This window comes from Sparus aurata, chromosome 19, assembly GCF_900880675.1.
Source record: "Sparus aurata chromosome 19, fSpaAur1.1, whole genome shotgun sequence".
Classification (NCBI taxonomy): domain Eukaryota; kingdom Metazoa; phylum Chordata; class Actinopteri; order Spariformes; family Sparidae; genus Sparus; species Sparus aurata.
Window position 1 is genome coordinate 23,648,065 of NC_044205.1, and position 23,203 is coordinate 23,671,267.

Sequence of the window (23,203 nt, forward strand, 5' to 3'; positions counted from 1 at the left end):
ATCAGAAACTGTGAGCGTATGCTGAGACACCACCAGCTGAAGTGAGAGACTGTTCGAGATCAGATGACCGAATGAGAAAATGTTGCTTCACCCATCAGAATATTCTAAAAGTTGCGTTCAGGAAGTGAGAGCCAAACAAACTTTGCTGCTAAAGAAGCCACGTGAATTGCGGGTATTGAAGTCGTCGGGGTCGTCAGGTGCAACGCAGCTTGTAATTATGCTGTACAGCCTTGTGTGTTCCCACATGTGTACATCTACCTGTGAGTGTCCCCCCACGCACACGGCCCTCCTTTGTGAGTCATGAGTCCAACCACGACACGCGATATGTCCGCCTCCTTCACCGCCGCCACCCCCTCCCTCCCTCCCCACCGTCCCTGCTTCTGACAGACAGATGAGTCAGCGACGGATGTGCAGGCTTGTGCCAAGTGATCAGCTTCCTCTCATCTCCTGTCCCTCCTCCTCCTCCCCCTCCTCCTCCCTCGTCGCCGTCCATCTCTACCCACATGGCCCGGCTGACACAAAAGGCTGTGATTCATGCACCGATCACCGTCTGGGGTTTTAAAAATAAGTCCTGCCATGCTGGAGGATGTGTCCCGCTGTCCCGCCAAGACAACAAAGAGGCAAACAAACGGCCGACTGTGATTCTCACACGAACCACAGGAGATCCAGAGGACGGTGGATGTGTCTTTAGCAGCCGCCTCATAGCTGCACAAGGCAACTGTTTTTCTTATAAACAGGGAAAAAAAAAACATGACCCCTTGAATTTTTTTTTTTTTACCCTTATTGTTTTCCAGCACAGTCGTTCAAATCTGATCAAACCGCGTCCTCGCGTCGTATTCCCGATACGCTCTATTCATACTTACTCACCAAGCATCAGGCACAATTTCTTGAGACGTCTTCTAGTTACTGTTTCTCCTCCTCGCAGGTTATTTCTCATAGTAAACGGTTTTCTTCCTCTCTTTTAGTTTCCTGCAGCGGCGTGTATTGATCTTCTATTCATCAGAAAGGCTCTTAAAGTGCTCTTGAAACACAGGAATCAATGCTAACATGTTTGCTTTTTCACAACAAGCCCCTTTTTTCAGTGTCATTTGGCCGCATCGCTGCTCATTCATGTGCAGCTCATTATGCAAAAAAAAAAAAAATCACAGGGCTGGAAAAGTATTAATAAAGAAGAAGTAATTTTCTCTTTGGCTCCGGGAATAAATATTTCCACCTTTTGCCAATAATTACTCTGGGATTGGATATTAATAACGGCGCTCATTTTTGTCTGCGGGGCTCTGGAGTCAGCATTTGATGCCTCCATTGATCTCTGCCCCAAAAAGACCACAACAAGCCATAAAAGCATTTCAGGACAGTCGCCAAGATGCGCATATACCAAAGTGGCCTTGATGCACGAGGCTTTTAAAAGGCCAGGGTTTTCTCCAACAGCATGTCTACATGAAGAATAAGCAAACAAACCTGAGACGGGGATGATTACTAAGCACAAATGCATCATGGGTGCGTCTCGTATCAACCTCCCAGCGGGACTGGAAATGTTGTAGTAGGAACACAGTGGAAAAGGGATTGAAAATTACCCTTGCTTCAAGGTTCTCAGCAGGCACAGTTTCGGTTTGAAATGCAAATCACGAAACATTCAGAAACACACTGAGCACGCACTTCGTTTTCATATAAATATTTATTGCAGAGGAGGTATCTTTTATGTACATGCTATCACAATATAACACAATATAAATCTACCAAATATTCCCATATATTGATGCTATAAGCTTGTCATAGAGCAATAGTCGTAACAAGCACATAATACAGTGGGTTAGGGACAGTTATCACTCACTATACAACTTGTAACAGTCCATAAAAGATCATTTTTTTTCTTTTTTGTTCTATAGAGGGCAGTGAAACATCGGTCCTATATTTTTTTTTTTATCTTGAATTCATGCAGAAGCCACAAGATTTACGACGTTTACAGCATTGAATAGTAGTTATAGTAGTAGCAGTAGTAGTAGTAGTAGCAGTAGTAGTTATTTGCCATCGGGTGACTTGGTTTGGTCACGAGAGAAGTCAGGTTGAAATGAAAGCGGCTAGCCAACAGAACGCACCGTGGTAGAGATCCCACTGGTGGACGAAGAGCTACGTCTATGTCGAGATGGTACAAGAACAATGGTTGAGGTTCAAACTTTCACTGATTCATCGATGATACGGCTAAAGTACAATGATCATCTCCAGAGAAACAGTTAAGACACTGGTTATGCATACACAAGTTAATACACAGACAGCTATGGACTGACTGAACCGAGGGATGCTACAGCAAGCGTGCTAACTGAAGTTATGCAAATCAAACCACAGAGTACAACTGACTGAACATGTGACATGTTCCGTAGTACATGGATGGGATATTGCAGTGTTAGTATTTTCTGCTCTGAGACAGTAAAACTGTAATCGTGTTTCCTTTGTGCTCCAATTATCTCTGATTTGAAGAACCGGCTCTGTCTCTGAGAAATTACATTTTCGAGGGAAAGTAACATTGACCAAATTTTTTTCAATCAACATATACCTGGCACATTTCTTCTTACAACTTATTTTCATTTGTTTCCCTAGAGTTCCTTCAGTCTTGCAATAATCCATATACTCTCAGTGATGAGAGCATTATTCTGTGTTTTTATGGTTATCGTCAATCCTCATCAGAAAACGACCATTATGGGTCGACTTAGCAAGCGGCTTATTACGACCCATATTTACGTTTTATTGTTGGGGGGCGACCTCTGTTGGCCATAATAGATACAATAGATACATAAGTAACTTAAGTAAGTATATTCTAACCCAAACAATGATCTTTTTCTAAACCTAACCAAGTAGTTTTAGTCCCTAAACCTGTCAATGGTCATGTCATTTTGGGAGTCATCTGTCAATCAACCTCTTCAGTCGTTTAGGAAAGAGGATGTGTTATTTCTGCAGTGGCAGGACTTGGTTAAGGTTAGGGAAGAATCATGGCCTGTTTCAATACATAAAAAGCCAGCAGTGACTGGAGACATCAGATCTTTTGATCAAAATTGAATCACAATAATTTCCCTCACCTTAACCAAAGTGCTTTTGTTGTCTTAACTTAACCACCGTGGACGCAAAGTGGACTCCTGCACCTTGTACACATCCTTGTGACTACATTTCATTCACTCAAAAAAACATCCAGGCAGCAATTACGTTATTCAGCATAATGTCATTATGAAAACAATTTAGACATATCTATAAATGTAATTTCTAGGAGACAGAATTGGGTAAATCTCATTGGCCAAGTGTGTCAAAGATAACAATCATTATAAATAAAGAATAAGTTGCGTTCTTTGCTTGAGAATAATATATTGCTTGTCAACAAACAGATTCAATTTGACCAAAATCAGTCGTTTCAGAGCTCAATGGAAGGTCGTGTAGATTTTCAAAGAAGTTATCATGAAACAAACATCATTTAAAATAGCTTTTCCTACAAGGACCGAACAAAGAAGCCTGTTTTTAAAAATATACAGCATATTATTCATCTCCCAGGGCAGTAAAATTCGATGCGGCAGTGATTTCACAGTCACTTAAAAATAAATAAAGAAAAGAAAAGGCTTTTTGAAATGTCGCCATTGTCATACGAGGGGTCCCCTGGTATGATCCCGCATCCATCCACGGGTGCGTATGACGGATGACACCTCGCATATGGTTCATAAATATCATGTAGATCCATCAAAGCATTACAATCAATCCGTGCACGTCGACAGTTCATGCTCAGACACCGTTCCTAAAGGAGCTCATAAAAGCAGAGGCGGTGACGAATCTCACGCTGTAAGGCAAACACTCCACATATGAAATATGTCAGCCGAGCCCCCTCCCTCCCCCCCCCCCCCCCAACAGGTCAATGGCAGAGGTAATTTCTCAGCGGACAGAGGCAGATAAAGAACATCTAAATCATGTTTATGGAGCGGAGATGTTTAATCTTGTCGGCACGTTAAAAACAGAAAATAAGAGAGGCTGAAAATATTTGTTACTGGGTTATTTTCAGTTGAGCCGTGCCAAAGAAATGTAGTTTCTTGCCTTTTTTTTTTTTTTTTTTTTTTTTGGTAAAATTCTCACTGACAAGCAGATTGTATCTTCTTAAAACCACGGTTAGTAAAGAACTCCCACAGAGCTCGGACACTGAGGAATTTGACAGCAGTTATAGATAATTACAATCAGTGACGACATTCATGTAATTTCTCACAAGATACCATAAAGTACTGTAGATGCTATATTGATACATAGTTTTTCCTGTAGTTACTGTCAGGTGTTCAGCGGTTAAGTAAAAGTGGGAGGTTTCCGTTTTTTCTTTTTTTCTCGACTGGGATCCCAGCTTGAACAGTGCATGATGAATATTTAGACATTTTGATACAAAACACTGAACAAATCAAAAAACCCTCAAAAGGTTTAGTCAGATTATTAATTGACGTCACTAAACCTAATTCTAAAAATGGATCCATTTAATTATCAATCGGGCTTTAATCAGTTTGGAAGAACATGCATCACGCTCACTAAAAACTGAAGGCAGTTTAGTGCTTGTCCTCTAATATTTAACAATAATCAAGTATAAGCACTTTACTCACATCATGCAATGGCTGCACAGTAATAATATTAAAAAATATTCGAAGATGGTTCTGCTTTTTAAAGAAAACTTGGGTTTCATTTTCTTTTGTAGAAATGAGTCGACATCCCTACAACAACAAAGTCCGACAAGAAACACAACAAGTCACATGATCAAGATGTTGTTAACAAGCTAACAGTTTAGCCAGATTATCAAAACCATTTGATTTGACCATAAAATTGAGAGTGATTATATTACTTTATCATGCAAATGTATGTTTTGTTTGGTTAAACGTTGTATTTTATGTTGTGACAACACCGTGCTTGAGATCCAGTTAGGTTAAGCCACAAAAAAACACTTTCGGTTAAGGTTAGGAAAAGAGCCTGTTTTGTCTTAAAATACCTGGTTTTCTTGCCAAAAGGCCAGTTAGAGATGTCCGGAGGTCTCCTAAAATTATCTAGCGGTGTCATGCTTAAAAATGTTGATAATCTGAATGCATTATGACAGGTTGTAGAATGTCTATATGGTAGGTCAAGTGTGTCATGTACATAATTGCCTGTATTAGTGGTTTGCAGAAACACTCATTGCCAACATGTACTCTGATGACTGGGCTGAACTGCTACCACAGCTGTCCCCTTGACTCCAAAGAAAATGACATTGGTCGTACAGGCTATTTACCCCTTATTGTGTGCGCACACAATTATGGCAAGTGTGATAGGTCGAAGTGGAACCAGGAAAATGGGTTTGTGACCAGTGACTGATGTTTACAACAGACAGGTTTCACATTAATGTAATTTTACAGTGTTTCTTATCCTATTGGACTTTGTTGTAGTGATGTTGCCTCATTTCCTGTTCTCAGCAAGCAGAATCTTACTGTTCTGAATTGCAATAATAGCCAAAACAAAAAGAAATAAGCCAAAGACGCAATTATGAAGAATTAATATCATCCTTTAAGAAGCAGATTCTATCACCTGTTTGTAAAATGAAATTGGTGACCTGCCTAACTTTTGACGGAGACTCCAGAGGTCCAACTCTTCGGATTTGGTGTTACATTTTTACTTTAAATTCATGATATTGTGTCTACAGACAGACGTACACACACACACTTGGTGCAAGCCAACACAAAGACCCATGCTGGATTCATAAACAAAGCTGGTGCAAATAATTATCCCCTCAGTATTTGTCTATCCCTACTTTTTACAGTGTACATATGAGCCATTCTGACACACATTCATGTAAGTGCTGCTCTCATATAATCGTTGCCATCCTGAATGTGCTATGAAATATGAAAGCAGGAAAAATTTGTCATTCTGGTATTAAAAAAAAACAACATTATACATTTGTCAACACATTAACTGCGTCAGTTGACAAACCGGTAGGATCCAACTACTCTCAATACCTGACTGTGCATGCTGTTTATATAATTCACCGTCACAAAGTGCTGAAGATGAAGCCACTCGCTTCACTCCAGACAGATACAAGACAACGCTAGTTAGTTAGGCACATACAGTACATCTCTGCAGACTTGGAAGCATTTTAATCTGCAGAGAACTACAATTAAATAGATCTGAACAAAAAGAAAACATGTCTAAGTTTGGTTGGTGTGTGACATCATGCCATAAGGTTGAAAATAATAAGACAAAATGTACAAGAAGAACAGAGTCTGTCCTCAGTTCTGAATTTATGGAGTTGGCTAAAGTGCTATAGACTGATTTCCTCACTGGGTCCTTACCTCTGTGCCAAGAGTTGGACACAAACTAATAAATTAACTACATCGCCTTAAATCCCTCTTTGCAAATGTTCCCTTATTCTTTGGCTTTCACTTTTGCTTCTTTTCTCTAAACCTTCTGTTGCCGTGTCTCATCCAAGTCCATTAAGGGATGATGTTAATGCACAAAAAGAACCATTTAAGAACTGTTTACAGAACATGATAAATGCAGATTTTAAAACATTGCTCATGAAAGTGGAAAGGCTGAATCAAAAGTTGCATAATTAGTCTAAGATTTATCTTCAGGATTTTTTTTCCTGTAATAATCTGGAATGCTCATCATGACTTTGTCTTGTTTTTTGTACATTTTACTTATTTTTAAAACAGGTAAAACAGGAACAAAACCTCGGAAAGGAAGGCAACTTGTGGAACTTGATCAACTTTTCTTCCAAGTCACCGTACTAATAGTAAAAGGTAATATTTAACGATTTCAAAGTGAAAAAAAGTATACATCAATAACTATAATTTCAGTGGTCCATTAAGGTTCAGTGTCATGCCTTCTTGCTCGATGTGCCATCGTCAAAGTCCCAGGGACAAACATCTGCCTTTTTAGCAGCACTTGGAGCACTGCCTTTAGGATTTTGATTGCTCTGTTTCACAACAGAAGCACTTTTGTCTGTACCTTTATCTGACGTATCCTCAAAATCCCATGGACAGACATCAGCCACCTTTGCTTTGGCTGCTCCAACATTTGCGCTTTTCCTTTTTTCTACCATGGGCACTTCCTGATGACTCTCTGCGTCCCACGGGCATACCTCAGCCATTTTTTCTTGGCTCACATGTTTCTCTGAAGATTTACTCTTGTCCTTAGCTTTTGTTCTACTTTTATCATCATCAGTGTCTTTTGTTTTCTCTCTCTCAACTGTTCTTGTGGAAGGAGTACCCTTCTTTTTTGAAGGGGATTCCTTGGTTTTGGGTGCTCGAGAGGGGCTGGGTGTCCTCTGTTCAGAACTTGGAGACACAGCAGTGCTGTCGTAGTCCCAGGGACATACATCAGCTTTTGCAGGCTGTGGCTGGAGTGAGACTCCTGTTTTAGACGGGTCTGAAAGGGTACTTCTCCCTTTCCCATCCACAGGGGAGGTGCCCTTTCTTTGTTTTGTCGTGTCTGGTGAATGAGCTAACTCTGTTGTCTTTTGAGGCTCTTCGTAGTCCCACGGACAAACATCTACCCGATTTGTTTTGGAGTTCTCTGTTGCAGAATGAGGCTGCTGGGTCTTGGCAGATTTGCTTGACTGGCTGTGTATTTGCTGTTTTGACCCATCCACTTGACTGCTTTGACTTTCACCGTCATCTTCCCATGGACATATCTCCGTTCGTACAGCAGATGTTTTCTGCACTTCCTTTGAATTCCTGCCACTCGATGGAGATTGATCAGAAGCTTTCTGCTTCTGCTGAGACTTGCCACCCTTGGTGCTACCTCCATGAACTGTTGTAGTTTCCTTTGGTGCAATGGAAACGTGCTTTTGGACTTTGTTTTCAGATGGAGTTGGGATATCCTCCACCTCCCAGGGACACACTTCTGACAGATCGTACAGGTCCTTTCCCTTGACTGGATCGGAGCAGATTATAGGCTGGCTGCCACCCACTGTCTGTTTCATGATCCTGCCTTTTGCAGCACTTTGTTTGTACTCAACCGATTGGCTGATGATCATCTTGGGTTGGGTATCATTCTCTAGATCTTCATTGGCCCTTGTGTCTTTGCTCTTTGGCTGACTCTTCTTATTGCTGTCCTCCATGCCCTGGGTCTTTCCTGTCAAGCCTAAAGTCTTCTCTTTGGCACTGGCGATGACGCTGAGGGACTTCTGCAGCATGGAGGCTTTAGGATGAATCGGTTTCTTGTCTGCAGTGAGGTTATGGGCACTGGCTGACTTGCAAACCAAAGGAACTGATTCCGTAGATTCACTGGGGGCATTCATGTTCTCACTGGACTTCTTCTTCACCAACTTCTTGCCCATGAGTGTATCCAGGAGGGAGCCTTCAGCAGTGGTCACTTCCATCTTGTCTGTCGCTGAGCTGTTGGAGTCTTCGCTTTGGTCGCGTACGTGATCGTAGCTGCTGTGGGACTTCTTGAGAGAGAAAACCTTGTTCTTAAGCGTCTCCTCCTTCGCTGGCTTTCCTTGGTGAGTCTGATCGAAGGGGTTCTTCTTCAACATGCAGATGCTGTTGCGGTTGCTCCCGTGTTCTCCAGCTTCCTTGTCTTCACGGCTGCATTGCCGGTGCACCGACTCTGGAATCTCAGTAATGCGTCTCATCAGTGATCGTCCCAACCCTTTCTTGGAGCTTCGCTTCTTCTGGAGGTGAGGGTTGTTCGCCAGCATCTTCTTCCTCTTGTAAATCTCCAACTGGGAGTAGAGTTTCTTAAGCTCCTCCTACATATAGGACAGACGCAAAGTGATCAGTTACCTGTTTCGAACAAAAATTATTGTCTTAAAAAAGGGATTACTAATCAAAACACTGTTACAAAAGAAGCAGACATTCTACTGCACAGAGAACATGCAGTACAAGTTCATAACACGTGACTACAAATGCTTGTTAAATGATGCACTACGGGTTACCACATGCGTGCTGAAAAAAACAAAGACAGGACAGTCTTGGACGGCGTCAAAGAAGGACACGGAGTGTGTTTAAATGTTAGGTCTGAAACAGCCTCTAAGCTCTTAAATTTATCGTATTTCCGCTCATCCCTTATAATGAAGGCTCTCAAGTAGCAGGATGCATCTTCAGATCAGTCCCTCTGGTGAAGAGGCTTTGAATATTTTGGTAGAGAGACTTCTTCAGCTCTAACAGACAAACAGAAATCTCTGCTCACGTTGGTACGTTTTTCCCAAAGACTGTCGCAAGACCTTACGCCACAGCCATTAATAGAACTGAGATGGCCCATTTCCTCAGGTGTCTGCAATAAAAAACTGCCATGGCTCAGTATTTGATTTTCACCAGGTTAAACAATGGAAAACGAAAGGTTTAAGGAAACAATGCCCACCCGAATGTCCTCAGGATCAAGACTGTGTTCGCTCCACGCTGATGTGATACTGCTGTTGAGATATGACCCAGAACGACCCATGTCCAGCTCGTCCTCGTAGGCTTCAGAGGCTATATCATCTCTCATTTGGGTGCCAGCAAACAGGAACTGGTGGAGTGACATAAAGAAAAAACAGTTAGTTCTTTTCTGGTTTGGTTGTATAGTTGTCCTGGTTTTATTTTGAACGGTCCATCCTGTGTCATGTTGTTTTTCTTCATTATCAATAATATCTTGTAACTTTTGAATCATCAACAAGTCTCATGAAAAGCTAAATTCCCCTGCATGTCTGTGGCTCTCACCCTAAAGCCCACTGATTCCCACTGAATATGCAAATCTTTAAAAATCTTTGACTATATACAGTAGCTTCAGAGTTTCCTATAACAGCTTGGCATTGTAGTTCTTAAACATTAATCAGACAGGAATAAATAATGCATTTGTTGTGGGACTGTTTTCAGCTGTGCATTAATTCACTTTTGGTGCTAGCACATATTCACAGCAGCAAGATGGTGTATGTGGGATTAACTCAAAATAAACTACTGGTCCCATGTTTATTGTAATAAAGGAACACGGCACCCAAAGCAAGACTTCTTGTTTCGTTTTTAATTTTAGTTTTTGGACAACAATGGAGATTTATGTCACAGAGGACTAAGATATATCAGGCAGTACCTGTTAACAGTATGGTGTGATTTTGTTGACTATAAGCTGAATATATAATAATGACAGCGTTCTCAAATGGAAGTTAAATAATGCTTGACAAAGAAACTAAATGAAAATAAACAGATTATATTAAAATTAAGAATACAACTACTTTACTTTTTATTGAGGACAGTAAAGTAAGATAAAATATGACTTGTGAAGGTTACCTTTGGTACGAGCAGTAGACCCAGTGTTACTGTTACAGTTAGGTGGGTGTGGGTGAAGAACAGTAGCAGCATCCAGTCTGGATGGAGCTCCGGAGCAAGAGTGAACCTGTCGGGATGTAAAGGGGAAACAAAGAGGGAAGATATATAGGATGTTAGAAGCAGGAAAACTAAAGAAATCTAACCTAGTTTGATTCACAGACATTTAGTTAATGTTCATCAGATATATTACCTGCTGCAGAATGCAATATTTGTAAGTATCACAGTAACAAAGCTGCAGACCAAGATGACGCCTGCATGGCAATGGTACTCCTACATAGCAGGACAATGAGCCCTGCCAAACTGAAAAACCTGCTCAGGAATGGCACGCCTCATAATTCCACCAGATCCAAATCTGATTGGGATCCAGTTAGATCTATGGAGGACCTACCTCACCACAAGCCTCAAAGGACCACGTCTGATCTATGGTGGGCCCTCCATGGATTGAACTTGCTCCTGCACATCCCACAGATGCTCAATTGGATTGGGATCTGGGGAATCTGGAGGCTAGGTTGACGCCTAAAAAGCTCTTTGTCACGTTCCTCGGGCCATTCCTGAGCAGTTTTTGTGGTGTGGTAGGGAGCATTGTATTGTTGGGTGGGGTTCACTGCCATCAGGTAGTGCTGTTGCCCTGAAGGAGTGTACTTGGTCTGCAATGGTAGATGGGGATGGGCGGATTAATCCCAAAATATCGATATTACCGATACTCGGGTCGATTCCAGCATCAATTGGTTTGATACAAAGGGAACCCTCTCAGTTCCTCTCCTCTACATTGTACACAAAATGTGTAATTCATCGAGTATAGCTGTCTAAAAATTATTGTCGACATTGACCTTGTATGACTTGGTATGAAGCTGCTCGATGTTAACTCACAGCATTTTTTTTAGGACAACCTTAAACCAGATTTCTGATTGTCAAATTCCCAAATGTACATACAGTAAATGCAGTGAAGTCTAACTAAATTACACATAGACGTAGCTCTGTCTGCAGTAAAACCTCTTAGACGCAGATGGAGCCCGGAGCCCGGAGACACAGAGACCAGCAGACTTAATGTGTTTTCAGCCAAAGTAGATTTATACACTGTCAGTCCAGGCGTCAATTCCACTGCCTCATAAAATCCTCCACTTGGGTGATCCTTTTGCCAACAAGGACACGATATTTCCCTCATTCTTTCAATTGCATTCACAATAAAAGCGGAGTGACCTTGATCTGGTCACAAGATTCGGCCTATTTTTACATCAGACGGTAATAAAGAGGGCTGACTGTGGCGCAGCAGTCGCTGGAAAATGAGATAATTACAGGCAGAAACAATAGCGGCGCGAGGAGCAGCTCCAGCCTTTTATTTAACAGCCTTTCAGCACAGTGAGACCTCGTGTGCACTAAGGATATGAAGGTATGTCCTGTCGGATGCTAATTCAACCACTAGAGAGCCTCCATCCAAGCAAATGTCATCTAGCAGGCTCATTACGATGTTGGAGTCGGCAAATGGCTAATTAAGGAACAGTTACTGTGGTAATAGCTCAGAGGCATGAATGAAGGCAAAGGTCCAGCATATGAAATGTCCCAAAGCTTTGAAGTCTTCCCTCATTCATGTTTTGTGAGCGCTTTTTCTGTGCAGATGAGGATTTAATAACCTTGGCTTGCTGCGTCCTCTCAGCCTGAAACACTCCCCCGTAACTCACGCCTCCACCCTCCAGCTATTACAATCCCTTCATTTTCCTCAGCTTCAAGTTTACACCTGGACCTGGACAGAGCCCGACGCCTATCGCGGCGAAAGAAGGAAGCTTTAACTGGTCACTGTGGGAGCAAATACAACAGGATCTGTGAGCCACACAAATGGAAGCCAGATGCCTCTAACAAGCCCCAGTGTACACCGCGGTCTCTGGTGGCAGCCAGTCAGAATAACTAGCCACACCAGGCAACTTTCCAATTTATTAGAGGTCTCGTCTGGATATTCTTCCGCAAGGAAAGGCCTCACAACAAGGCTGGAGAGCACGAAAAAGGGGAGTTGGCAAAGAAATCACCAAAAGCCAGATGTTCAAATATATTCAAATATATTCAAAATGACTCTGATTTCTTCCCAGAAACGATCCGACTATAATTTAATAACACACGATTAATTAGTGGTTTCATGTCCCAAAGTGTGCTTACCCGTGTACTTGAGGTACTTTACTTGAGTATTTCCATGCTCAGCTCCCTTATACTTCCACTCCACCACATTTTGAAGGCACATATTATGCTTCAACTGACTTTAGTTACTAGTTTGTTACCATTTTGTTTGTTCATATTAATCCCAGAACATTAGATATAATAAAACACTGATAGAAAAGATTTGACTGCAAAATGATTTCTTTAACGTTCATACAAGTAAGGTTCTGAATGCAGGGCTTTGACTTGTAATGGAGTATTTCCAGTGTGGTATTTACTAAAGTAAACGAGCTGAACGCTTCTTCCACTGCCACAATTTATTGGTGATGGATGTTAATTTATAACTGGAATATGGCTGCCAATAATTGGAGCTATTTATGCTGTCTTGAGAAAGCATAAATCATTCTGACACGGTTCATTAGTAAATAATGTGATGGAGCTGAGCTCTCAATTAGGGGGGACTCCAGCTAGGAACGTCTGAGGCGGTGTCAGCTGAAACGTCTCATTTAAAAACTGCATGGTGCAGCTCTTTGACATGTACACTGGAGGGAGAGGGACGATTTCACTTCAATATAATAAGAAAAAAAAAAAACAACTCCCAGATGAACGGACACGCTCGTCGTCGCCTATATGTGATGGAAATGGAAGACATATATGTGAGAATGACGACAGCAGAGATCAAATCAAACACTGTGATATTAAATATATAGGAAATGTGGAACTTAAGTGACTGCATCTGTATGCTGAAGTCGACGTCTTTGTTGGTAATTATTTGTGCTTTATTCTCATTGGAGCCCCGGGTGGGTGGGTGTCTCTGCATCATAAATATGTATTAACCCTTTCGTGCATGAATTATTAACACAGCAATACTTTTTAATGTTTGTTTTTACTCTTAATCAACAACAATAATCATTATATGCTCAGTAAATCAGACAGGAAAAAAAGAAATACCATCCACAGCGGGCCTGTGTTCACGTAAAAATTGTCTTTTTACAAATTAAATCTATTTAATAGTGCTGTATAATCAAACTGTTCAATAGTTAATGATATAAGCAACTGCAATTTCAGTGCAATACTGTAAATGTCTTTGAGTTTTTGTGTCTAATTTAAACTTTTCTGATCTTACTGCTTCTTTTACTTCTGTCCTTATATATTGCCTACTTATCTATTATTACCATTTTAATTGATGCTCGCTATTCTTGCTTTCCCCTTTGCTGCTGTTATTATGCAAACTTCCCTGTTGTGGGACTAATAACGGACAATCTTATTTTATAATCATTCTAAATAAAAGACACAGAATAAGGCAGAACATCCACTGTGGACTGTGGCAAGATATAGTTTCAGGCTCCAAAAAAGACGTACAAGAAGCATGATGTTAACTATAATCTGTTACCTGATGACATAGAAAATCGCCGACAGGATGAGCTCATTGTGAACAGCGATGGCCATGTAGCGAGGCTCGTGGAACGCCGACGGCACCGTCCTCACGGCGTAACACAGGTAGACCGCCCACAGCAGGAAGAGGAACTCAGCTGCGAAGCAACGAGAGAGAGAGAGAGAGATGTTGTACAACACGTGCACACAAGGTACAAGAGTCGCTGTTTAACAGAGGCTATCCAAGCCATGTGTAACAGCTGTGGCTGTATCCTCTGGACGATAAATGAATCCTGCATGTAATGTCTCCTTGGTAGCCAGCTCCACAGCAACAAACACGCCGCTTTATCCATGAAAGAAGACAACAAAAAAACAAGACCTGGTGCTGTTATTTTGACTTTTACGGCGCTGCTGCTTGAACTGCGAGGCTGTCGGGTGAATCGCATGTTTTTCCTCACAGCAGGAAGAACGGCGAGGATCGGATTGAAGCGGTATTTGTTTGAGCTCGTGTGATGGTCAAAATATCTCAAATGAATGAAACCAGACCTGCATCCGGATATTCAGGAAATACCGATTCATTTTCGGGGCTGCTTTCACCTCAATTTAATGTAGTTGCCAAGATCTTAATCATTAGATTTTGAAATTCAAGATTAACCGTCTTACTTAAGAATATATTTGCAAGTTTTTTTAAATCTTTGAACTCAGGACACATTCTTAAATTGATTATGAATGTGTCTTTTATGCCTCAATTAGTCGGAAAATCTTAAAATTGAGTACAGGAGGAACAGGAGATCAGAGCTGTAGTTCCTTAAGTGGATCCTTAGGCACGGTCCATCACGCTACCAGCCTACGTGTGTGTATATGTATGTATATATACACTTTTGTTGTGTGTTATGTTTCAGAATTAGACCCCTGACTGAGCCTGTTAAATCAAAATGATTTATTAAGTCTGATGTGTGTGTGTTTGTGTAATTCATGGGTAGCATGTCGGTGACGTCGGTGCCGACTCGCACCTCCCCTATTACCGGCCTATTTTTACCCCCTAATAAAACAGGAGGAGAATGTGCCTTCAGCATACAGTATCACAGCATGGAGGCTCTGCTGGGGGTCCATCTGTTTTCCCTGAAGTCAGAAAGGACCCTCGGTTCTCCTCTCTTGAAGCCTGAGTCAGCAGCGTGAAGATTTCCTCGACGCGACACGACGCTCCCCCTCTGAGCGTCTTTGATTCCTCATCCGTCTTTATCCGCCGCCGGTCGTCCCCTCTCCTCGGTGCAACAACGCAGGCGAGCATCCAAAAGTGCAGCAGCACCGGTGGAGAGGATTAATGTCTTCTTTTGGGAAATTCAAAAGCGCTGCCAAATGTAGATGGAGGCAAACGGTCTCACTCATCCAACTTCACATTCCTCCCGCTTTTTGAACTCCAAATGCTATCACGCTTGACAAATTACCCCTTGATTTTGTGCCACGACTACCTCAAACAACCCGTGTTTTCTCACAGATGCGGAGTTCAGCGAATTAATCTTGGTAGAAACACCCCCCGTGGAGGCGGAGAGCGAGAGCGGGGCTTACCGACAGCCATCATGTAGTCCCAGCGATCCAGCAGGCACGTGCTGAACTGCAGCCCGTCGGGCGTGTAGCCCACGTCGATGAGAGCCAACTTCCTGTCCGGGTTCTGACAGACGGCAGATGTCCACGCCACCAGGAACCAGCAGACGATGAGCAGGATGATGCCCAGCAGACGCAACACTCGCCAGCTGGTCATATAGGGGATCCTCTGGGCGGTGCGAGACAGGAACACCTTCAGCACCCTGTTGGGGGAGGGAGACGAGAAGCTTGCTTTTAGAAAAACGTTACACAAAATCAGCGTAGATAAAATCATCATTTGAGGAATCAGAAAATGATCATGAGTGACTGTCCAATGCTGGGCGGATGCACAAATGAACAAATAACACGCGTTGTTGTTGTTTTTGTTCCGAGGACGTACAATGCAAATATCTTATCGTGATGGCAGATTATCTACTTCGAACCAGTAGATTTACAACACGAAAGACCAGAAGTACCTCAGGATGTATTCTTGCAGTGCAACACAACAGTCAGCATCAATCGCGTCAATCCGTCTACATGACACGATGTAGCTTCGAATTTCACAAACACTGTGTTGCAGGAATTAGACCGCGCTCAAACGCATGACCAGCCATCGCTATTCTTAGGCTCTGCCCTTCACGCGCATTGATGAAGTGTCCACCGCGCTCCCCACTAATGAGCCCCCCATCAAAAATTGATCGGTGCAATATGTTAACTCGCACCTCTAAGGGTTTACCGAGCGCCCGCCCGCGTTAAGACACAATCCTCTTTATCAGCATCTTCATTAGGCCTTTTTGACAGATCCACCTGACAAAAAAAGAAAGAAAGCCCCCACCACAGATGAACAATTTCAAGTGCATTGCTTTAAACACAGCAGACCCCCTTGTCTCATTATTGGCTCTTCAGTGCCGGATAACCCCCCTCTTGCCTCTCGCTCGCTGTGTCCTCCAGCAGTCCACTCCCCACTCCCGCTGATCTCACACACATTTGTCTCTCGCCAAACATCATTCAGTACCGCGTTATATGTGGTGATCATTTGTGGCCGGAGCGCTTCCCCCCCCTCCGTGTTTTCTTAATTACTTTTACTTGCCATTTCTCTCTCCCACTTAATGAGGCAGTGAATCCACATCGAAACTTGTGCAGCAGCCGCAGTCGGGTGATGAATTAGGCGAGGAGCGGCTTCATAAGAGTCTTTTACTTTTACGGGGAATTAAGATGTAAGACGCAGTAATCGCACTTGAAGAGGTCAATGTAATCGGATTTCCGACGTTTTCCTGGGATGGATGACGATGCTGGACAAGTGGTTTTGTGTAGATGTGTGCTTGTGTGTGTGTTACCTGTACAACTTGAGAGTCAGCGTGCCGTAGACGGTGGCGAAACCGAGCAGTCGAACCCATCGCAGCAGGATGCAGCGGAAAACACTCGGCTGGAAATAGAGAATCCCGACCTGCAAAGAGGACGGAAGGAGCCTCAGATGACAAAGGTTGTACAAACAAACTAAATCAGGAATAAGTCAGAGAGCCTTCCAACTGTGAGTGTTTTCCATCTAGATGATAATGGGCCCTCTATGCCTGAGAAATTTTAACGCAAAATCAGGGGAAGTAGCTGTCTGGCTCTCTGAACGGTGGAGTACTCTGATACAAATATTGGTTTTGTTCCATTTATGCTCTCTTAGCATTTATATTTCCATCCTTAAAACCTCGTGAAGTTGTTTTACACTGACATCATCTACTTTTTCTACCTTCTGTGCCACCATCAAACCATCGTAGGGGAATTTTAAATGTTGTAAGTCAACCCAGAAACAGGAATTTGACAGAACAATCAGAACACGACCTCCACTTGTTAGGCCTTTCCAGATTTTACTCACTATCCAGCCCAGCTGGCAGCTAACATTCCTGCAACCCACTGATGAATCCACAGTTATACATGTCATATCACATTCATGTTACGTGTTTCATAACGGGAGGTGGAGGGACGGTGATGGAGTTAGTGTAACACCGCGTTGATGCGGCCAAAACAGGTATTTCAAGCAAAACACAATGTTTTCCGAACTCTAAGTGGTTTTCCTGCCTTTACCTGGTCGTTGTCACTACATGAAATTAAAAACCGAACATAAAGAAGAGTGAAGTCGCGGCTTTGCAGAAACGTAAGTTGCCAACACTTCTCACCATTGGTCGCCCTCTTACACGGCCATTATCTGCTTGAAATACACACTCCCACTTCTTCATTAAACTGCCTCAAATACATTACAATGGTGATGCCGACACTGTGATGTCCCTTTTAAGTTGTAGAAAGAAAACAAGCCCTTAATGTGCAATCATTGCATAATGCGGCAATTAAGCATCGTGGCATGTAGCCTACTGTGAACAGTCAGTGTGATGTCTTAGATGTTCGGTTTAATGGATGAAAGGCCAGGAAATGCTCTGATATAGTCACTGTAATTACTTTGAGGTTTATTATTGATACTTCTACCAGTGCTGCTTACTACAGTTATTACTAATATTAATGGGGGTAAAATCATATTTGTAGAGCCATTTTCTAAAGAAGTTTACGCCTGATCCATCAAAGAGAACATTTCCTTACTTGTTAAGCTATTATTATGCTTTTACAATGCATGATGGTTAATTCTTTGGGAAACGATAAAAAAATAAATGGTTCATTACAAGGAAATACTGTGATTGTGCTACAGCTCCATACAGTAATTGAGCAATGAAGTATTGTAGTTTAAACAAGGTACACGTGCTAACATGCCAAGAGGCGAATAACATGCTAAACAACAGGCTAACAGGCATATAAGTGGTCCAACGAGTTACACGCGCTAACAACAGGCTAGCAGGCTAAAAGGCACACATGCTAACACACTGACAACAGGCTAACAAGCCCACAAGTGGTCAAACAAGGTACACAGCTAACAAAACAACAGGCTAACAGGCTAACATGCAATATATAATATATATATAATATGACATTAAAACGCAGTAAATTACTGTAATATTACCATAAATGTACAATAAACTTGCATATTTTAAGTCAAAATACTGTATTTTCCCTGTAAATTGTGTCTAGGACTGTAAAAACACAGTTTACTACTGTGAATTTGGTGTAAAATGACAGTAGTGATTTTACAGTGTAGAACAGCGAGGTTCAGTGTCATTTTATAACCATCCTTGGCATTTCTCAGAGAACACTAATCCATGTGAGGCTGCTAACACCATGCAAAGCTTGCCCTTGAGACAAAGAGGAGGGCATCCACCCGTGTTTGCTACGAAGACCCAGAAACACGCTGAAATGGTGCACGTCCAAGCCGACAAAAAAAAAAACAATAAAAAAAAAACACTGATGGTCTTCCAAAGACACAAGCGCCAAAACAAACACACACGCACACACAAAAAGGGAAGAAACAAACATCTGAGGCAACATAATTATCTGTCCGTTGCAGATGTGCAGCGATTTCCCCAGTGGGATTGTTAATGTTAATCGGATTAGCCGAGGCATTATTGCGTTCCCTCAGGCTGCGGAGAAGACGCAGCTATGTGGATATTTTTGCTCGCTAGGTTTGAGTCAGTCGAGGGACGCGGAGGACCCCACGGGAGAGCGGGTGGCCCACATCCTCATCTGCTCACAGACGCTGGCCGACCCAATGCAGAAAAACTTCTGACTCGATGAAAGCCCGCTCCAGTTGACTCAGCTTTGCAAAAGGGAATGTGGCACAGAGCAAATAATGAATAGATGAGTGCTCCGCGTTTAATATTGAATGCACACAGGGTGTTTCATGATGAATTTTACTCGAGGGAGGATGGAAACGCCTCTGGAACTGTATTTTCAGACCATCCGTGGACGCCAAAAACTCACAGTGAGGTTACGGGAAATATCTAAATAATGTGTTCCTGAGAGGAGAAGCACGGCAGCCGATGAAGAGACTGCAGCGCTGAGCAACATGCTGACGCACATTTATGTCCACGGGGACAGAAGAGGGCACCAGGAAAACGAGTGAAAGCACACCAGGGGGAAAAACCCAGCTCGTGACTTCTTTTTTGGACAAACTACAAAACAGCAGCTGGATTGCTGTCACACGCCAGTTTAACGCCGGTGCTGTTGGGGAGGTGTTGGCGGCAGCACCGCTCCCTCGAGGGCCGACTCAACCAGATCCGAACGAGTCGCCGCGAAAAGTTTTTTAACACGTCGAGCCGTTTAATGGTGCGATCTCACCCACTGTTCGTTTTCACTCGTCAAAATCACAATGGGGGAAGTTTTTGGATGTAGTTATTCACCTTTCGCAAAAAACAACACGTCGGACCGTGCCAGTGGAAGATGATCATCGCTCGGAGCGTTTTCTCTCTCCTAAAATCCCCTTTTCTTTACAAGAGGGCTGCTCATACGCTGTCAGCAGGCAATCTGCCTTCACTTTATCGTTTAACTTTGCCATGCTAAGCCCTCCAAGCGTGAGTCAGTGCCAGCAAATTAAATCTCTGTCATTATACCACAGATGGTTGAAAGTAAGAGTCCACCTGGGCCTCACTTTTCCTCCAGTACCAGCATAATGTTGATTTTTGGTTGTTTTTTTTTGAGTGAAACGTTTCAACAACTGTTAGATGGATGTACTTTACGTAAGGTTGGTGACCCTCTGACATTCTCTGGCACCACCATCATGTCCAAACGCCTGCAAAACTTTCGAGTCTAAAACGTGAAGCCAATGCAGAAGCGCCTTACACCTGCGTTCTTTCAAATGGCCAGCAGGGGGCGAATCCAGAGGTTTTAAAAGGAAGATTGCACGGGGAGTTTCACTATAGTTTTCCGCTTGATATCTTCTTCTTCTTCAGGTAAAAAGAAATGCAGAAATTGCTGAAATGAGAACTACTGGACGAGAAAAACCATGTAACAAGCATTACGATGTCATAGAATGACATTTCAGACGGCCTGCTGAGATTTGATACCACCTTTGTTTGACTTGTTTTTCAAACAAAAAAACTCCAAATATGCTTTAGTTTTCTAGCAGCTCAAAACACCCAGTGAAGTTTCTGACGAGCCTAAATTTTTGTCCGTGAAGAGGAAAATATTACGTCCCGCTTCCAGTTACTCACCGTAACACAAACCCAACGACACGCTCCCTGTGGACTCTCAGCTCTCCGCAGTTCATCTGATACAATAAGGTATATCCTCACCCCCCCCGACCAGTGTCGATACTCATATTTTAGGGCCAAAAATAAGCGTAGCCAGTGTCCTCAAGCGCTATCATGACCCTCAGAAGTTCACAACACAAGCCATGCACTTTCCATAAGTGGTGTTTCTGGGAAGAGACCTGGCTCTGAACCTCTGACAGATTTCTCTTAACGCCAGCGAGCGTACGATCAGACTCTGCCCCACCTCCTCATTTTCTTCTTCAAACCTGCCATTAATAATCAATGCTAAGTGCTGGGAATCTTAGATTCAGCGCCGTGGGAAAGGGAAAGGATCGGGTGTTATTCCCGAACGTGCGTGTGTGTGTGTGTGCGTGCATGCAGGGATTGAGAGGATCAGGGTGCTGTATAACTATCTAATGGACATCAATATGGAGGAGACAATTATCAACACACTTACTACTCTTCAGCCTGCCTCCCCCCGTTTGTCTCGTCTCAGTTACAGCGTGAGTAAAGGCTTCTGGAAATGCTGAGTGAGCGTTGCCAAACAGCACTATCCGCAGCCAACATTTTGAAAATTTGCTGATTTATTGTGAGTTTAACAGCATCACACCGGTTTGCAGGAAATATCTGGGCTGTTATTTTGGTTGTTCTGGGCAGGGCAGGTGAGCGCGTCCCAGCTGGATGTCTGCCCCGATCATTATATTCGTCTGCTCACCTGGTTCGCCCGGCTCCCCAGACACCTGACTTAACACAACCCGGCTGCGCAACCGCCCCTCCAAAACACAGCCCTGTCATGCGGAAACTAAAAAACAGAACAGAGTGTTCTACAGACGCACACCTGAGGAGGGTAACATTCGGCTTCCACAGGCAGATGAAACTTTTGTGGAAGTCGTGGAAGTGAGCAAAAGAAAGCTAACTGGCTGACAGAAGCACTGCATGGTTCATCTTTCGTTCAAGGCTTCGGTTTTGTATTGATATTCCTAAAAAAGAGACGGAGAGAGTCTCGAGTCCTTCAGACGGAAGCTTTCAGGTGTACAGATCAGGTATTTGCTATCTTTCCATGAAATTATTCTCAACCTACCATCAGCCTTGGATGTCTTTTGCATCAAATTTCTCCCGTACTATTCGTCATAATCGCCATCCAAACCTTTACGGTAATAGTTTTACACATTTCGGTAGACATAATGAGACTCTCTTACTGTATCTGCATTGGAAATAAGTAGCAGGAGCTTGTAACCAGTTAGCTTAGCTCAACATAGAGACTGGGAAGAGGGGAAACAGTTCGGCTGGCTCTGGCTAAATCCACCAAATCCACCAAATCCTCCAAAATCCACCTTTAGATCTCACAATTTAATACTTGTTTATCTGAATTCTCAAGAACTACTGTGCGTCAGCTGCCTGTTTATTGGGTACACCTTGGCTTTTTTCTGTTTCTTTGGAACTTTTCCCTTTATTGACACATATAATTCCAGTGAATAATTCCCAGTAAGAAACATGCTGTGACTCCATTTAGGTCAACTTTGCATAAAAATATCTAATAGTGATAGTTTAATATCCAAAAGGTCATAGGTCAACCTGAAGGTTTGCTTGGAGACATTCAAACTTTGACCTTCTGGATCGACTGTATGTCATCACTTCACCATTTTATCCTTTTAGACATTTGTTTGTTAGTTTGTGACGCAACACAAGACAAGTGAGAGACGTGGTAGGAACAATACTGATAAAAGAAAGACGAGGTAAGACTCGACAAATGAACGAACAAGCGAAAACAGGTTAGGTACACCTTGTTAAATGGAAGAAATGGACCTTTTTCATATAAATGTTGTGGACAAACTTATTGAAACACCAGTCGGTGCGATGCAGTACAATTCAGCAGAAGCACAAAAGCTCCAACATCAGCTCTTAAAGTTCCCTGCATCCCACCTGATTTCTATAAACACGCATTACGTAACGCGTTAGCTGACATTTTCTTTCATCGAGGACGCACGCGGACTGTTGAGAAGGAGATATCAACCTGACAGCGGATGTTATAACAGATATTAGGGGCTGCGTTAATACTCTCATCAGGACTGACTTGTGAGGACAGTGACTCAGCAGTTGTTAGGTTTTTGGACATGATGGCTGTTGATGGGAACATCAGCTGTTTTTTGGGGGGGGGGGGGGGGTGAACCTGTGATGGTATGGACAGGGCGGCCTCGCTTAACCGCCACATCAACGTGGAAGCGAGACCGAAAGAGAAAGTGAATGTTCCACAAAGACGCTGTTTGTTTTCTCCGAAGTTTAAGACAAATCAGGACTGAAACACAGACGTATAACCTGTAAAAACATCCGAGCAGATTCCCTCCGTATGTTTCATCCGTCCATCAGGATTTTCGAACAACGATCGCTGGTGAAACGAGGAGCGATGGGAGACGAAGAAGAACAGACAAACGGAACAAGAGCGCGATTCACACGCTCACCCACTTACTCATTCAATCAACACTCAGTCACTTAATTTGCAGTTATCTTTCATTCCTAATCATCTCTCGTTTCAGCACCCACCAGCTGGCTCCGCGCACACACACACACACACACACAGATTCAGTGGGTTGGTTAGCAGCTAGAGTTTTGTCCCTGTCGATACGACGGTGACGCAAGGCGGCCAGCTGTGGTGCGAGCGGCGGCGGCGGCGGCATCAGCAGCAGCAGCAGCTTTCAAGGGAGC

At 42.9% G+C, this 23,203-nt stretch overlaps 1 protein-coding gene across 2 annotated transcripts in view; it reads right to left on the reverse strand.

The window, feature by feature from the left end:
• Nucleotides 1-1,656: 1,656 nt before the first annotated feature.
• Nucleotides 1,657-23,203, reverse strand: part of gpr158a (G protein-coupled receptor 158a) — a 74,970-nt gene continuing 53,423 nt past the window's right edge. The window contains exons 6-12 of one of the 2 annotated variants that reach the window (XM_030398549.1): nucleotides 16,718-16,827; nucleotides 15,366-15,604; nucleotides 13,816-13,954; nucleotides 10,239-10,344; nucleotides 9,337-9,483; nucleotides 9,166-9,249; nucleotides 1,657-8,725 (exon numbers count right to left, since the gene is read on the reverse strand). In XM_030398549.1, the coding sequence (XP_030254409.1) occupies nucleotides 6,848-8,725; nucleotides 9,166-9,249; nucleotides 9,337-9,483; nucleotides 10,239-10,344; nucleotides 13,816-13,954; nucleotides 15,366-15,604; nucleotides 16,718-16,827 (2,703 nt within the window). In that variant the 3' untranslated portion in view covers nucleotides 1,657-6,847. The remainder of the gene's footprint in view (nucleotides 8,726-9,165; nucleotides 9,250-9,336; nucleotides 9,484-10,238; nucleotides 10,345-13,815; nucleotides 13,955-15,365; nucleotides 15,605-16,717; nucleotides 16,828-23,203) is intronic. The other variant, XM_030398550.1, reaches the window with a different exon arrangement.